Below are 16543 nucleotides of genomic sequence, written 5' to 3'. Positions count from 1 at the left end.
GTCAGACCGCAGAGGAGGGCCTAGCCCTGATTGGCCGCCTGGAATTTCACTGTCTAGATGTCTCGAGGATGGCCACCAGGGTTAGATGACACTGGAGTCCCACCGGCAGGCCCTGGATCCCCTGTTGTCCTCTCTGCCTGGGGACTGTACTCTGTAAGCCTTTAGTTTGCCCGATTCTGGTCCCCAGGCTAAGTGCTGCAGCTGCCTGCTTATATTTGTCCCAAACAAGTGTCCGTAATGGGGGCGGTTACCTAAAAACTGCAGGGAATTTTGGAACTTGTAGTTCTAGATTTGTTCTGGGGAGAAATGAGGCGCCTGCCGATCAGGGATTTGGGAAGGTAAAAAAAGACTTTGAGGACCGGGTCTGAGGAGACAAGAAAGGAGATTAAATATGTACCCTATCATTAGTATTTTTTTCAGGTGCTGACCTGAGCTCAGTCCATACATTTCGACCAAATGGAGACGGCTTCAATCATTCCAGCCGGAGAGGTAAAGAGCTCTCAGCCGCAACAACTACAGGACCAGAACGTCTTGGATTCAGCTCAGATTAGGCATCAGTCCCAAGAAACATCTACTGAAATCTTTGAGCCTAGAGCGAGCCCAGATCCAGAGAACCAAATTTTAGAGACGCTGCCAGGGACAGAGAAACTGATTGCTGGACTTGAAGGACTCTCTGATCACTCTCACAGACCCGCCAGTGATGTGGCAGAGCCCTTTCAAACTTCTGCTCTGTGGCACTGCCCCGATGGGAGTTTTGTGAAGAAGATCATAACCCCTGGGAAAGGCTTGGACAAACCCAAACTTGGCTCCCATTGCCGGGTACTGGCTTTGGGGTTTCCCTCCGAGTCAGGGATACCAGAAGGCCGGTCAGAGCTAACAGTGGGGCTAGGGTCGTGGAGGGAAGGAACTTGGGGGGAGCTCACTGAGAAATGCTTGGAGTCCATGTGCCAAGGTGAGGAGGCTGAGCTGCAACCCACTGGGTACTCTGGCTCTCCGGTTAGACTCACACTGGCCTCCTTCACGCAGGGACGGGACTCTTGGGAGATGGAGGCCAGCGAAAAGAAGGCCCTGGCTGAGCATGAGCGTGCCAGGGGCACAGAACTGTTTTGTGCTGGGAACCCTAAAGGGGCAGCCCAATGCTATGGGCAAGCTCTGAAGCTGCTGCTGACTTTACCCCCACCTGGCCCTTCAGAACGAACAGTCCTTCATGCCAACCTGGCTGCCTGTCAGTTGCTGCTGGGACTGCCCCACTTAGCAGTTCAGAGCTGCGACCGGGCCCTTGAGCGGGAGCCAGGGCATTTAAAGGCCTTGTACCGAAGGGGGGTTGCACAGGCTGCCCTTGGCAACTTGGACAAAGCAACTGCTGACCTCAAGAAGGTGCTGACCATGGACCCCAAGAACCGGGCAGCTCAGGAGGAGCTGAGAAAGGTTATCATTAAGGGCAAGACCCAGGATGCAGAACTGGCTCAGGGTTTGCGCAAGATGTTTGACTAATTAAAAGTTAAATCTTCAAAGAGACGTGAACCTGTGACTTGTCTGTGTTGTGGACTTTTGGGGTAGCCCCGAGTGTGTCAAACAAAAGTCTGAATTCCAGTCTGTCTTCCTGTGGGGTGGGGGGAAACAGTGGTCTCTGCCCTTCTTAACGTTTTTCACCAAAGAAAAGCTCTGTTGACTCTCATGCTACTTTCTGAAGGGCTCATCTAGGTCCGTAGGTAATCTAGATCAGCGTTTTCAACCACTGTGCCGGGCACACTAGTGTGCCCTGAGATATTGTCTGGTGTGCTGTGGGAAAAATTCCCATTTCATCCGTAACATGCGGCTTTGGCTCAAAAATAGACCAATCATTAGATTATTTTATAACAAAGTAATTACAACATCATTTCTTTGTGTCTGACTCCTATTCAAGAGAATTACTTTATATGTGTATATATAGTCAATATAGGCACAGAGTTACATTTTTTAGTATTTTCCAATGGGGGTGTGCCTCGTGATTTCTTTTTCATGAAAAAAGTGTGCCTTTGCATCAAAAGGTTGAAAAACTACTGATCCAGATAGAGCCCGAAGGACAAAATATAGTGGGTGGTTGAGTGGATGAATAGTTCTGAAATCACAAGAACTACATTTCCCAGGAGAGCCCGCTCTGCACATGCGCACAGCATACACCCGCCTCCCGGGGCGGTGCTTACCTTCTGCTTCGCTTCCATTGGTCGGTTCTCAGAGTCCGCGTCTCCGATTGGGTCTTGGGCTCTGCACCTAAGCCTCTGATTTGTCCGCAGCACTTCCGCGACGCCCCCTTTTCTTTTTTTTTTTTCCTAGAGTCAACTGAGAAGTGGACGGGGAGAGGCGGACCTTGGGAAAACCGTCTCATGTTTGGGGGGCGGGGGGCAAAGATGGCGGAGCTGATGCTCCTGAGCGAGATCGCGGACCCGACTCGTTTTTTCACCGATAACTTGCTGAGCCCGGAGGACTGGGGTCTGTGGAGTGAGGCCGGGGGTCGGGGGACATGGCTGGGGCCTTCAGTGTCCATGAGGCCCAACGGCAGGAAGCGCAGGCCCAGGGTGGAAAGCTGGGCAGGGAGGGCGGAGCAGGGGGCTCCTTGTGCATTGGGGGTCGCGGGGGTGGCTTCCCCCGCTTCAGGCTGTTTCCAGGGGTCGGGGACGGATGGATGCAAGGACGGGCTGAAGTTCTTTGGCTCTTTGGTGTCACTTTTCAAGTGGGCGGGCGGTGGGTCTGGCCCAGTCGAGCCAATGAGCAGTGGGGTCCTTAGGCTGCACCACCTAACTGGCCCCCCAAATCTGACTTCTCGCATCTCTTGCAGACTGCACCTTGTACACGGGCCTGGATGAAGTGGCCGAGGAGCCCACGCAGCTCTTTCGTTGCCCAGAGCAAGATGACCCGGTATGACACCCCTCCACACACCCCACTTTCTTACCTAGGATGGACTGGAGTGATCCCAACTTCGGGGCTCACCCCAGACCAAGAATTCATCTATGCCTTCTCATATTTGCTGTCTGATCTCCTCCCTTGTACAGTTTGGCAGCAGCTCTCTGGATCTGGGGATGGATGTCAGCCCCCCTGAACCTCCATGGGACTCCCTACCTATCTTCCAAGGTAAGATGCTCTGTAATTCCTTTCATCCTTCAGAGAGCCACTCTTCTCCAGAAACGGCACAATTCCCTATATCCTCACACTTCACATCCATGTGTGCCTGTGCTCCTCCCTTTAACCTCTTCCATGTGTTCTTCCCTCTTGCTGTAGTGGTGATGGTGGTAGGGGGCCCTCTCCCCCTTGTCCTTGGACATTTTTTGGACTCTTACACTGTGTTCTCTGGTTATTTTGCAGCCACTTTACCTCCAGATCTGCAGGTGAAGTCTGAGCCATCCTCCCCCTGCTCTTCTTCCTCACTCAGCTCGGAAACGTCCCAGCTTTCTACAGAGCCCTCCAACCAGGTGAAAAACATGGTCTTTTTCCATCTTCTCAACTGTGGTAGAAACTTTGCTCTGTTCCCTTCTCCCATGTGTTGGGGAAATGAGTCATGCAAGGGGCTTCTTCCCGTTTTCACATTTGCCATAAATTTACTCTGAGTGTCTGAAAGTGAAAATGGAGTCTTTATTTGCTAGTTTTGTTTTCTTTTGGGCCACCTGGCAGTGCTCAGGACTTCCTCCTGTACTCAGGGATCAGAGATCAGGGTATCATATAGGGTGCCAGAGATTGAACCTGCCATTCTTGTACAAGGAAAGTGCCCTACTATCTCTCTGGTCCTGGGCCTATTATTTCCCCTTTTTTGGTGGTATTTAGGGATAAGCACCTAAACAGTGCTCGGTAATCCTGGGCAACATCTATGATTCTTAGCTTGTGCAGGCCTCAAGTTTTGATACTTTGACTCAGTGGTAAGTAAGGGCCACCACAGATAAGCCAGCAGTGCGTGGAGATTGTGTAGTATAAGGCATCAAGAGGACCTTGTCTTTTTTGTTTTGGGGCTGCATCCAGTGGCGCTCAGGGATTACTCCTGGCTATGCACTCAGAAATTACTCCTGGCAGACTCGGGGAACCATAGGGGATGCCAAGGATCAAACCTGGGTTGGATGCTTGTAAGATAAAGGCTCTACCGGCTATGCTATTGCTCCAGTCCCCGGTTTTGGTCTTTTCTTTTGTCAACCCCCTCTTCATTCTTACTCTCAGGCCTCTGGTGTGGGGGAGATGTTGATTGTGAAGACTGAGTCCTTGGCACCCCCACTCTGCCTTCTGGGAGATGATCCAGGATCTCCATTTGAAACTGTCCAGATCAGTGTAGGCCCCACCTCCAATGACCCATCAGGTAATCATGACATTTTAATTCAAGGCTTATGGGGGTGGTGGGGCACAGGCAGCCAGATAGGAAGAGAAAGATGCTGAGGAAAAATGACTGATAACCAGGGGGAAATTTAGGAGGAGGAAAGGACAGCAGCACTAAAAGATGGGGATTTTTTATTATTCCTAGTATCCAATTATGTAACTTCCTATCGCTTTGCATAAAAAGAAATGTATGGATAGTTTAGTACATATTTGTTACTTTTGTTTCTTCAATGTTTTATTATAAAATTGTTTTGTTTTGGGCCACACCTGGTGGTGCTCATGGTTTACTCCTGACTTTGTACTCAGGGATCACTCCTCGTAGGGTTCATAGAAGCGGGGATCAAACCCGGGGTTGGTTACCTGCAGGGCAAGCTTTCTACCCACTATATTCTTGCTCCAAACCCTCTTGCTTAGGGTTACCCTGGCTCTACACTCAGGTGGTGTTTGGGGACCATATAGGGTGTCACAGACTGGTATCAGGTGGCACTCAGACATTAATGCTGGCTCTGCACTCAGAGATTATCCCCCACAGGCTCAGGGGACCATATGGGATACTGAGGATCAAACCTGGGTCAACCATGTGCAAGGCAGATGCCCTACCCATTGTGCTATTGGTGTGACCCCATCCCCCCATTTTTTAACACAAAGGAAAGTTGTATTATCTACCCAAATCTTAGATTTACAGTTAACACTGATTGTATCTCCCTTTTTGGCAAAGCCAGGGTCAAACTCAGGGCCTCACACATACAAAGCATGTGCTCTACTAATGAGCTATGTCCCTAGTTTCTATTTATGCTGTCTTTTAGTATTACTAAGTTTATTATAACATGTTTATTCTGTAAACACCTACATCATGTCAGATACTGGACAAGATTCTGGCCTGATAGGGAATCGAAGGGGAGGAAGATGTGAACCCCACACTGACTTGAGAATCTTGTGCTGTGGTAGGTAGAGGAAGGCAAGTCCCAGTTAGTAGAGGTAATTTTAGAATAGAGACTAACACAGGATGTGGTGAAAGCTCATGGGAGGGGAACATCTCACCCAGTTGGGACTTGTTTGGGGATATGTTCTAGAAAGAAGCTTTCCTGAGCTGAGTATTGATGTTGTTTATTTGTGAGGGTCATGCTGGTGGGTCTTGGGGGCTTCTGAAGTATCCTTGGGGCACTATGCAGTTCTAGGAACTGAGGTGCTCTAGTGCAAAGCATGCACTATAGTCCTTTGAGCCATCTCCCCAGACCTCTAAGCTGAATTGTTTTTTTGTTTTGTTTTGTTTTGTTTTGTTTGGGTCACACCCGGCAGTGCTCAGGGGTTACTCCTGGCTCTATGCTCAGAAATCGCTCCTGGCAGGCTCGGGGGACCATATGGGATGCTGGTATTTGAATCGCCGTCCTTCTGCATGCAAGGCAAATGCCTTTACCTCCATGCTATCTCTCTGGCCCTAAGCTGAGTTTTTAAGGGCACATAGAATTTAGTCCAGAAGAGCCAGAGCAATAGCATAGCAGTAAGACATTTGCCTTGCATGGGCTGGTTCAATCCTCAATACCCTATATGTTTCCCCCAAACTTGCCAGGAGTGATTTCTGTGCACAGAGCCAGGAGTAACCTGAGCGCCACTAGATGTACCCAAAAAACAAAAACCAAAAAAAGAATTTAGACCAGAAGAATATGAGGTCTGGCAGTATGTACAAGGAAATTGCATGTCTTCATTGTGGATATGAAGAGGGAGTAAGAGTCTCTGATAAGAGACTCTCAGCTTTTATAAGACAATCAAGTTGGAAAATCAAGCAGTTGGATAATTAAGCCTTGAAAGAATAAAGCATTAGGGCATTATGATTAGGGAAGGTGACTCTGCTGGCAGACTACAGGATGGGTTTCAGTGGGAGGACGAGAAGCAGAAGGAGGGGACTGAGGAAGAGGTTCATGCAATTAATCACATAAGGTATTTGAATGCTGAGAAGGCAGAAAGAATGAAATAGAATGGTTGAGTTGGGGGTAACCCTTGGACTTTGCAAGAGAGAGGCAGTAGTCATAAATAATGTTTGGGTTTCTGACTAGGGCAATCATCCAAGTTGTACTAGCATTTGGGGGACTTTGGGGCTATACCTGGCTATGCTCAGTGCTTACTCCTGATTTTGTGCTCATGGATCACCCCTGGCAGTGTTTGGTGGGACCATATGTGGTTCTAGGGATCAAACCCATGTTGACTGCCTGCAAGACAAGCACCTTACCGTCTGTACTATCTCTTGGCCCCTGATGGAACCAGGTACTGTTTAAAGAAAGTAAGAACAGGAAACCTCTTGATCGGGAAGACAGAAAGTTCAGTGTTGGACCATTGATTTCAAAGGACCTTCGGGTGTCTTGGCACCACCTCTCCTTAGTTGAACTGTAACCAGACACTCAAGGACAAGGGAGCTCAATGAAGCAATCTATTTTTCCCCTGGGCTTCAGCTGGGCAGGGAAGGGTGGAGAGGAGATTTGGAGGGACAAGCAGATTACATCCAGTACATTATTAAAAGTTACAGGAAGACAAACAAAATAAGAATTGAAAAGCAGAGGCTATATAACAAAAGAATGGCCAGTAACTGAAAGGATCATGTTGTTCTTTCATTTAGGTATTTATAGGGCCTTTATCCATGACATTGAAGGCCAGGAAGCATAAAATATAATTCTTACTTTTGGAACTTCTCTTGATATATATATATTTTTTTTTGTTTGTTTGTTTGTTTTGTTTTGTTTTTGTTGTTTTTTTTCGGGCCACACCCATTTGATGCTCAGGGGTTACTCCTGGCTAAGCACTCAGAAATTGCCCCTGGCTTGGGGGGACCATATGGGATGCCAGGGGATTGAACCGCAGTCGCGGTCTTTCCCTGGCTAGCACTTGCAAGGCAGACACCTTACCTCTAGCGCCACCTCGCCGGCCCCTTCTCTTGATAATTATAATGCATGGTAAAAAGTTCAAATTATGACAAGGGTGGCAAGGAAGGACAGGTGATTTTCACTTTTTATTGGATTCCAAATTTTACTTTAGAAAGATTTTTCGTTGCTTGTTTTGGGGCCACACCTGGCGGTGCTCAGGGATACTCCTGGCTGTGCGCTCAGGAATCACTTCTGGTGGGCTCGAGGACTATATGGGATGGCAGGAATTGAATCCAGCTTAGCTGTGTACAGGGCAAATGCCTTACCCACTAACTATTGCTCCAGTCCCTCCTTTAGAATTTTGTATCACATAACTATAGCCTAAATGAGAAATAAATGTTGGTTTGAAAGTTTAAATAAATGTTGGTGATCATGTAATTACATTCCAAAGTGAGAGATGTGAACCATAGGTGGTGTGGACTGTTGACCTAGGGATGTATCTGGCCCTTGGATGGCTTTGATTCCACTTCTGTGAGTGACTAACCTATCAACCTATCTGCTGATGGAGTTAGTAGAGACCAGCCTTTTTGGAAGGTTCTAGACTAATGAGGCTCTGCAGTTCAGCGCTGACACAGTAGGAAAGGAACGTATGTAAAGGAACAAGCTGTAAGGCCAGGTGAATGTGAGTGAATGGTGAGGCATTGAGAATGGGTGCCAGGAAGCAGCTTGGGTGGTAGGATTCGGGTCCAGGTAGTAGTGAAGGTTGAGGTGCAGACTTGGTAGTTATAGCAGAAGCTGCTGGATAGCCTTGGCCAGTTTGAGGTGGAAATCCAGCAGATGGCGTCTAGGCCCACGTGATTATTGCTGATTCCCTTGACTCAGCCTTTTCTGTGTGAGTGGACAAGGTATATAAGGAAGCAGGAGGAAAAGCAGAAGGGCAAGACTAGTCTTAAAAACTGGAGCAAAAAAATGGTGCAGAAACAATAGACCCTCCTAAAAGAGCAAGGACTCCTGGGTAAAGAAGTGGGGTGATCCCCAGAGAATGTACCATGCTTTTGCTTTCTGGATTGTCTGCTAAGATTAGAGAATCTTGGGGCCGGTGAGGTGGTGCCTTGCAAGCTCTAGCCAAGGAAGGACTGCGGTTCTATCCCCAGCGTCCCATATGGTCCCCCCAAGCCAGGGGCAATTTCTGAGCGCTTAGCCAAAAAAAAGGCTAGAGAATCTTTATTATCAGGTGCAAGGAAAAATGACCTTGTCACCTGTTTCTCCTTTGTTTGTTTGTTTTTTATTGTTTGTTTTCTTTTTGGGCCACACTCAGTGATGCTCAGGAGTTAATCCTGGCTATGCGCTCAGAAATTGCTCCTGGCTTGGGCTTGGGGGACCATATGGGATGCTGGGATCAGCCACATGCAAGGCAAAATGCCTATTGCTGTGCTATCGCTTGGGTCCCCTGTTTCTCCTTTGAAATTTCTTCAGTGTTGACTTTCTCTCCAGCTTTTCCTTTCATTCTGCCACCTCACAGATGTCCAAACCAAGCTAGAACCTGTTTCTCCATGTTCCTCTGTTCATTCAGAGGCTTCCCTGCTCTCAACAGAGTCCCCCAATCAGGTAAATAAATGTCTAGACCCCTCCCTCAGGCATGCCCTGGAGTTGCTCTTGAATCCCAAAGCTATGACCCCTGTCTCTCCTCCAGCTCCCCTCCTTGACTCATGTGCTGGCATGCCCCACCTAGGCTTTCGGAGAAGAGATCCTGGAGGTGAAGACAGAGTCCCCATCCCCTCAGGGCTGTCTCCTGAAGGATGTCTCAGGTCCCCTACCTGGAGCTGTCCAGATCAGCATGGGCCCTTCCCCTGATGGCTCCTCAGGTAACCAGCACTCCTTCGCCTGTGGACTCCAGCAACAGGCCTAGAGTCTTAGCACTTCTCCTTTTTTTTCTCTCCCTTCCCACTAGGCAAAGCCCTGCCTGCCCGGAAGCCACCCCTTCAGCCCAAACCTGTGGTGATAACCACTGTCCCGATGCCACCCCGCCCTGTGCCTCCCAGCACCACCGTCCTTTTACAGCCTCTTGTCCAGCCTCCTCCAGGTACTGAGAATGGAGAGAAAGTAAAAGGTTGGCGTGGCTGCCTTGGGGATGCCAGCTATTGAGACGCCTGATCCTGTGGATGCTCACATGTGGGCTTAGGACCAGGATCCCTGATGGCTCTCTGACATTCTCCTCCTGCCCTCTTGCCCTAGTGTCCCCAGTTGTTCTCATCCAAGGTGCTATTCGGGTCCAGCCGGAGGGCCCAACTCCCCCAACTCCCCGGCCTGAGAGGAAGAGCATTGTTCCAGCCCCTGTACATGGGAACTCCTGCCCACCCGAGGTGGACGTAAGTGTTGGGAGATAGGAGACTTAGGTGGGTGATGGGAGGAGAAGCACTAGTCTGTTGTGGAAAGGACTGTGGAATTCAGAGCATGCAGAAGCAAAGCAGGAGTTGTGCCACTTGCCTTGGACCCCAGTGGACCTCAGTTTGAAATTTAGTACCACACGTGGTTCTTCAAGTCCTACCAAGAGTGCTCTCTCTGGGTAGGGCCAGGAGTAAGCCCTGAGTAAGCACACTAAATGTTGCCCAAAAACCAAAGAGAAGAAGAGCAGAGAGGCAGTCCTATTCCATCCCTGCTAGTAGATGACTATCAGCTCTCTTTTTAGGTTTGCTGTCTCTGCAGGCGGAGAGATAGGGGTGCTAGCAGTAAACCAAACCTGGGGGAATCATACTATCTTATGTTTGTGGCAATAGCAGGAAGAGTGGTACTGATTCCTAGAGGAAAACTATTCCTTAATTATGTAAGGTAAACTATGGGCCTGTAAAAAAGACTGTAGAGACAGTATAGTGGGTAGGGCACTTTCCTTGCATGTGTCCAACTTGGGTTTGACTATGGCATCCAGTAAAGTTCCCCAAGCACAGACCAGAAATGGCTCATGTTCCTGTACATGGGAACTCCTGCCCACCCGAGGTGGACGTAAGTGTTGGGAGATAGGAGACTTAGGTGGGTGATGGGAGGAGAAGCACTAGTCTGTTGTGGAAAGGACTGTGGAATTCAGAGCATGCAGAAGCAAAGCAGGAGTTGTGCCACTTGCCTTGGACCCCAGTGGACCTCAGTTTGAAATTTAGTACCACACGTGGTTCTTCAAGTCCTACCAAGAGTGCTCTCTCTGGGTAGGGCCAGGAGTAAGCCCTGAGTAAGCACACTAAATGTTGCCCAAAAACCAAAGAGAAGAAGAGCAGAGAGGCAGTCCTATTCCATCCCTGCTAGTAGATGACTATCAGCTCTCTTTTTAGGTTTGCTGTCTCTGCAGGCGGAGAGATAGGGGTGCTAGCAGTAAACCAAACCTGGGGGAATCATACTATCTTATGTTTGTGGCAATAGCAGGAAGAGTGGTACTGATTCCTAGAGGAAAACTATTCCTTAATTATGTAAGGTAAACTATGGGCCTGTAAAAAAGACTGTAGAGACAGTATAGTGGGTAGGGCACTTTCCTTGCATGTGTCCAACTTGGGTTTGACTATGGCATCCAGTAAAGTTCCCCAAGCACAGACCAGAAATGGCTCATGAACATTACCAGGTGTAGTCCAAGAATCAATATATATCTGTGGACTCTGAAAAGAATAATTAAGAAGCAGGGAGACCTTCCTAGGAAAGGAACTGAAGTTCCCACAGAAATCAGGAGGCAGTTCCTCCACGGTCTGATTTCTCTCAGCCTGGAAAGAGGAGCAGGGAGTGACAGAGAAGGGCCCTTCAGTGGAGTGAAAGCTCGGCTGTGTTAGTAGAGGACTGCGGAAGGGCATGGTTCCCTTCTCCCAACCTTTTCCTCCTCTTGACCCTCTGGGGGTCCAGGCGAAGCTACTGAAGCGGCAGCAAAGAATGATCAAGAATCGGGAGTCAGCCTGCCAGTCGCGGAGGAAGAAGAAAGAGTATTTGCAGGGGCTGGAGGCCCGGCTGCAGGCTGTGCTGGCCGACAACCAGCAGCTCCGTCGGGAGAATGCTGCCCTCCGGCGGCGGCTAGAGGCCTTGCTGGCTGAGGTAAGAACCGTCTGTCCTGGGGAGAGCTGAGGGACTAGGCAAATCTGGATGACACACCTCTCTTGTCTCTTCCTTGGCTCTTTAGAACAGCGAGCTCAAGTTAGGGTCTGGAAACCGGAAGGTTGTTTGCATCATGGTCTTCCTTCTCTTCATTGCCTTCAACTTTGGCCCTGTCAGGTGAGACGCTCTTTGCTGCCCCAGAACCTTCTTTCCAAAGCCCACTTTCACAGTCTGCCCACTGCCAGCTTAGGCACAGTCCCTCTGACTCCATTTACACACAGACTGCTCTGGGGTGTCTCAATAGTATGTCCACCGAGTTCCTTTTCTTTCATCGTTTCTGTCATAAGCAACATGTCCTGGTCGATGCTGTTGATTGATGCCACTGATAAATAATTAGTGACTGGCAAGTGCTTGTGGCATTTCAGGGTCAAGGGTACACATTCTTCTTTCCTGTGACCCCATGACCTAGGCATATGCTTAGCCACGTGATAATGAAGACACAGTCCTTTTTTTCCCAGCAAACAATTTTTTTTTAATTATATTTTATTGGGGCCGGAGAGATAGCACAGTGGCATTTGCCTTGCAAGCAGCCGATCCAGGACCAAAGGTGGTTGGTTCGAATCCTGGTGTCCCATATGGTCCCCTGTGCCTGCCAGGAGCTATTCTTGAGCAGATAGCCAGGAGTAACCCCTGAGCACTGCCAGGTATGGCCCAAAAACCAAAAAAAAAAAAAAAAAAATTGTATTATATTTTTTAAATGGAATCATCATTAACTAGAGTTACAAGTTTTCATGGTTAAGTTTCGATTATGAAACTTGGTTTGTTGTTGTTGTTTCTTGTTTTTTGTTTGTTTGTTTGTTTTTTGAGCTACACCTGGTGATGCTCAGGGGTTACTCCTGGCTATGCGCTCAGAAATCGCTCCTGGCTCGGGGACCATATGGGATGCTGGGGGTCGAACCCAGGTCTGTCCTGGGTCAGTCACATGCAAGGCAAATGCCCTACTACTGTGCTATCGCTCTGGCCCCATGAAACATGTAACATCAGTGTTACAGTGTTGTAACATCAGTGTTTACTTCCTTCCATCCATTTCCCTCCCACAGAGGCAGGCACTTTCCCCCTCCACCACTGTTGTAATGTTCTCTCCCTAACTTACCCCCCCCCCCAATACCCCAGTGCTTTCTATGCAAACTAGTTCTCCTGTTCTTCATTTCTTTTTTGTTTTTGTTATGGGGCCACACTCGGTGATGCTTAGGGGTTAATCCTGGTTCTGCACTCAGGAATTACTCCTGGTGCTGCTCAGGGCACCATATGGGATACCAGAGTCAAACCTAGATTGGCATTGTGCAAGTCAAGGGTCTTGTCTACTGTATTCTTGCTCCCGCCCCTGCTCTTCATTTCTGTTGTCTTTGAATTGACAAAGTTTCTTCATATCCCACATATGAGAGAGAACATTATGTGCCTGAGAAAAATTAAAAGAAATTTAAAGAGATGTGAGGAAAAAGAAAAGAGAAATACATGTTCAAGAGAGAATGTGATCTTCTCCAGAGGGGAAATAAAATAGAGATCCAGTTCATGGAATAGAATGAAAACTAGGGAGGAGTTTGCAGAGCCCCAGTTCTTATCGACCCTGATAAACCTCTTTCCTGATCTACAGCATCAGCGAGCCTCCTCCAGCTCCCATCTCTCCTCGAATGACTGGAGAGGGACCTCGGCCCCGGCGACACCTGCTTGAGTTCTCAGCACAGGAGCCTCTTGGTGGAGTTGAGCCCCTGCAGGACTCTCAGGGCCCCGCGGAAGCCCCATCCAGCCTAGGCCCACCTAGTTTCAGGTGAGGAGACGGAGGCTGCTCTCTTCTTCGAGTGCTGAGGGAGCTTATTTCTTCCGTTTCTTTTCTTTTTTTTTGGTTTTTGGGCCACACCCAGTAACGCTCAGGGGTTACTCCTGGCTATGCGCTCAGAAGTTGCTCCTGGCTTGGGGGACCATATGGGACGCCGGGGGATCGAACTGTGGTCCGTCCAAGGCTAGCGCAGGCAAGGCAGGCACCTTACCTCTTGCGCCACCGCCCGGCCCCCCGTTTCTTTTCTTCATCCTTTTCCTCCTCCCTCTTTTGGAGTATTCAGGGGCTATTCCCAGCTCAGTGCTCAGGGGACTGAACCCAGGACTGCCACATGCGAAGCTCACACTCTGGATGTACCTTTTCTTCCAGAAGAGAGCCACAGTTGTTTCGGTGCGCTCACTGCCTCCTCTGTTTGTGAGGAGTGCTGGGCATTGCCACCTGCCTGTCTCTCTCCAGAAACCTGACAGCCTTTGCTGGAGGCACCAAGGAGCTGCTACTCAGAGACCTGGACCAGCTCTTCCTTGCCTCGGACTGTCGGCACTTCAACCGAACCGAGTCCCTGAGGTATGCGGGGCCTCAGGGCATCTCCCCTGCTCTCTAGAGGCTCCACCAGGGCTGACTGTCCTGTGCATGAGCCCCAGCTCCCCTTGCCCGCTCTTCTCCCTCCTGGTGTGGGCAGTGGCAATGGTGCAGTCAACCTGTTGCAAAGCTTTGAGCCCTTTTCTGCCTCCCAGGCTTGCTGACGAGCTGAGTGGCTGGGTCCAGCGCCACCAGAGAGGCCGGCGGAAGGTCCCCCAGAGGGTCCAGGAGAGACAGGTAGGGGGTAGGGCTGGGGGCAGGCCATGTGAGTGCCAGGACTGAGTGTCCTGGGATCGAGCGGGCTTCTCATGGTGGAGGCTGGCAGGATTGTGGGGTCGGAGTGGAAGGGGGTCAGAGGTGGTATCAGCTTCCAGGGCCCGCCTGTCTCTCCCTTTTCCCTTCACCCTCTTCAAATCCTTAGATACTTCTCCTTCCAGAAGTCTCAGCTACGGAAGAAATCTCCTCCAGTTAAGGCAGTCCCCACCCAGCCTCCAGGGCCCCCTGGACCCCCTGGAAGGTGAGTTAGGAGTGCTTATTCACTTTGGATTTGGCTTTTGTGTTAGGCTATGTTTGGAGCTTATTCATGGCTCTGTGCTCAGAGATCACTCCTGACCAAGCTTGGGGGACTATATAGGGTCCTGGGGATCAAACCTGGGTTACCTTATCAACTGTACTGTCACTCCAACTCCCTGGAGTGCTTATTTTTGAAGTGAGGTTCTTTTGGAAAGAGTCCCTTCACCCCCACCCCCACCCAACTATCAGTGCTGCCACCAATGGCATTCTCTCTCCCTCATCCACAAGGGTGCTGGGCTCAGATCTCCCCAAATACTCTTTCTCCACCTGCATAGGGACTCTGTGGGTCAGCTGCAGCTGTACCGTCACCCAGATCGTTCGCAGCCAGAGTTCCTAGATGCAATAGACCGGCGAGAAGACACGTTCTACGTCGTCTCCTTTCGAAGGGTGAGTTCCCCCTCCCTGGTCCATCCCTGGGGGTTCTTTCCAGCAGTCTAGCTTCAGGTTTAGGCTGCAGGCTAAGTATCTTTTCCTCTGCCTTCCTGACCTGGCCCCGCTCTTTTCCAGGATCACTTACTGCTCCCAGCCATCAGCCACAACAAGACCTCTCGGCCCAAGATGTCCCTGGTGATGCCCGCCATGGCCCCCAATGGTAACTTTCCCTGCTGGGCATGGTAGGCCTGGATTGGGGCGGGGGGTTGTCCTGGTAGAGAGGTGCAGCATGCACAGCTGGGGGTGGGGAGCAGGGAGAGAGGTGAGATAGTGGGTAGAAATAACAGGAAGTGACTGGGGAAAGGGTAGTGTAGGGGCTGCTGGGAGGAAGATGAGCAGCTGGTGTTTAGATGGATGCTGGGCAAAGGGAGGCAGCTGGGAACCTGCCAGACTTACTCCCTGTTTTTCTCTTGCTCTCCTTCCCTCTCCTCCTTTCCATGTCCTACCCTTATCCCTATAACCTCCTCTATCCTACCCTCTCATCTCTCTCCTTCCTGTGGCCCCCTGCTTCTCGTTCATCCCAACTTTTCCAATCCTTCCTCTCCATTTACCTCTCCTTCTCATCTTCCTTAACTTTCACCTTCTCACAGAGACCCTGTCAGGCCGGGGTCCCCCCGGGGACTATGAGGAGATGATGCAGATCGAGTGCGAGGTCATGGACACCAGGGTGATTCACATCAAGACCTCCACAGTGCCCCCCTCACTCCGAAAACAGCCGCCCTCAACCCCAGGCAATGGAACAGGAGGCCCCTTGCCAGCTTCTGCCACTGATCAGACCCACCAGGCCACACGTCAGCCCCTCTACCTCAATCATCCTTGACCTCTGCAGCTCACACTGACCTAGACCGTGGGGTGGTGGGTGGGCGGGGGGACCAAGTCTCTAATTTCCCTATGTCCTAGGGCAATTGGTAAAGGAAAGCTTAGGTTATGGGAGTCAAGCACTTACTGGGAGGTTAGGGGGTTCAGCTTTCTTCTGCCCCTTTTGGGAACCTAGGGCTCCTCTAATATCTATGAAACCCAGCCCCTCCTTTCCTGAAGGGTATTGAGTGAAGTTGAACTGGGGCGTGTGCATTTCCTTATTCTTTTGTTTTTCTGTGTTTTGGGGGGGGTAGGGATGTGGAAGTGGGAATGGAGTCCCCAGGTGGGACAAGGAAAATTTTTACATTTTGGAACTTGTTACTGGGTGTAAAGAAGGAATAGTAGAGGAAGATGAGGTTTATGTATGTGTGTGTCTTTTTTTAATTATTAAATAAACAACCTGGAGGGAGTGAAAGGAATAGTGGCTGCATTCCTGACTCATGGTGGGGAAAGGGTAGAGGGTGGGGAGCAGTGTCTCCATTAGGGCCAGTGTCAAAGAACCAAGCATGAGGACAGAGCCAGGGTGGGGCGGGTGTGGGATTGCAGACCTCATGTCATCCTTTGGCCCCACCCCTGCAGCACTGGGCCATGTCTGTGTCTAGTGGGGGGTTCGGAGGGATGTCCCATGGCGTGATGGAGTCGAGGATACAGATTCCTGGAATGTGTCTTGAGTAAACAGGAAGGGATGGACCCCACCCTTCAGGGTTAAACTTCTCCCGGGGTCCCCTCCACTCTAGCAGGTTCTCTCCCTCTCTTGCTTTTCAGGAGGAACAGCTCAAGCAAACAATGGTGCTGGGGCCAGAGGGCCCAAAGCCCAGAATGGGAAAAGGCGGGGTGTGTGTGTATGAATGTGTGTGAAGCATATCTTAACCCTAAACTGGAAGAGATGGGGGTTTGCTATGCTTCCAAATTAGGAAGGAGGACAGGAAGAAGGATAGACCATGAGGGGCTCAATCAACGTGGGGGAACCCACCAGCAGTTCCTGTCCAGCAGCACCTCTGGCCTAGCCCTG

The 16543-nt window shown here is 50.0% G+C and overlaps 2 protein-coding genes across 2 annotated transcripts; both read left to right on the top strand.

The window, feature by feature from the left end:
- Window positions 1–456: 456 nt before the first annotated feature.
- Window positions 457–1524, top strand: FKBPL (FKBP prolyl isomerase like). The gene has a single exon (XM_049765158.1). It carries the CDS (start codon window positions 457–459, stop codon window positions 1492–1494), a length of 1038 nt encoding a protein of 345 aa, XP_049621115.1. The 3' UTR covers window positions 1495–1524.
- An 816-nt stretch (window positions 1525–2340) lies between these two features.
- ATF6B (activating transcription factor 6 beta) lies at window positions 2341–15950 on the top strand. Its single transcript, XM_049765181.1, has 18 exons — window positions 2341–2472; window positions 2819–2898; window positions 3033–3111; window positions 3343–3449; window positions 4183–4318; window positions 8713–8798; window positions 8923–9055; window positions 9142–9273; window positions 9426–9559; window positions 11067–11252; window positions 11338–11429; window positions 12907–13080; window positions 13546–13653; window positions 13824–13905; window positions 14106–14185; window positions 14517–14628; window positions 14749–14833; window positions 15264–15950. Exons 1-18 carry the CDS (start codon window positions 2367–2369, stop codon window positions 15491–15493), a joined length of 2142 nt encoding a protein of 713 aa, XP_049621138.1. The 5' UTR covers window positions 2341–2366; the 3' UTR covers window positions 15494–15950.
- The last annotated feature ends 593 nt before the right edge of the window (window positions 15951–16543 follow it).

The sequence above is a fragment of the Suncus etruscus genome, chromosome 18 (genome assembly GCF_024139225.1).
Source record: "Suncus etruscus isolate mSunEtr1 chromosome 18, mSunEtr1.pri.cur, whole genome shotgun sequence".
NCBI lineage: Eukaryota > Metazoa > Chordata > Mammalia > Eulipotyphla > Soricidae > Suncus > Suncus etruscus.
This window is presented reverse-complemented; position numbering and strand designations above follow the sequence as displayed.

What these genes read in the sequence shown, in the direction of transcription:
- ATF6B (XM_049765181.1), top strand. Translation starts at nt 2,367, where the DNA reads ATGTTTGGGGGGCGGGGGGCAAAGATGGCGGAGCTGATGCTCCTGAGC. An exon ending in GCTGAGCCCGGAGGACTGGG is followed by an intron (nt 2,473 to 2,818) that starts GTCTGTGGAGTG and finishes CATCTCTTGCAG; the next exon opens with ACTGCACCTTGTACACGGGC. An exon ending in TTCAACTTTGGCCCTGTCAG is followed by an intron (nt 11,430 to 12,906) that starts GTGAGACGCTCT and finishes CCTGATCTACAG; the next exon opens with CATCAGCGAGCCTCCTCCAG.
- FKBPL (XM_049765158.1), top strand. Translation starts at nt 457, where the DNA reads ATGGAGACGGCTTCAATCATTCCAGCCGGAGAGGTAAAGAGCTCTCAG.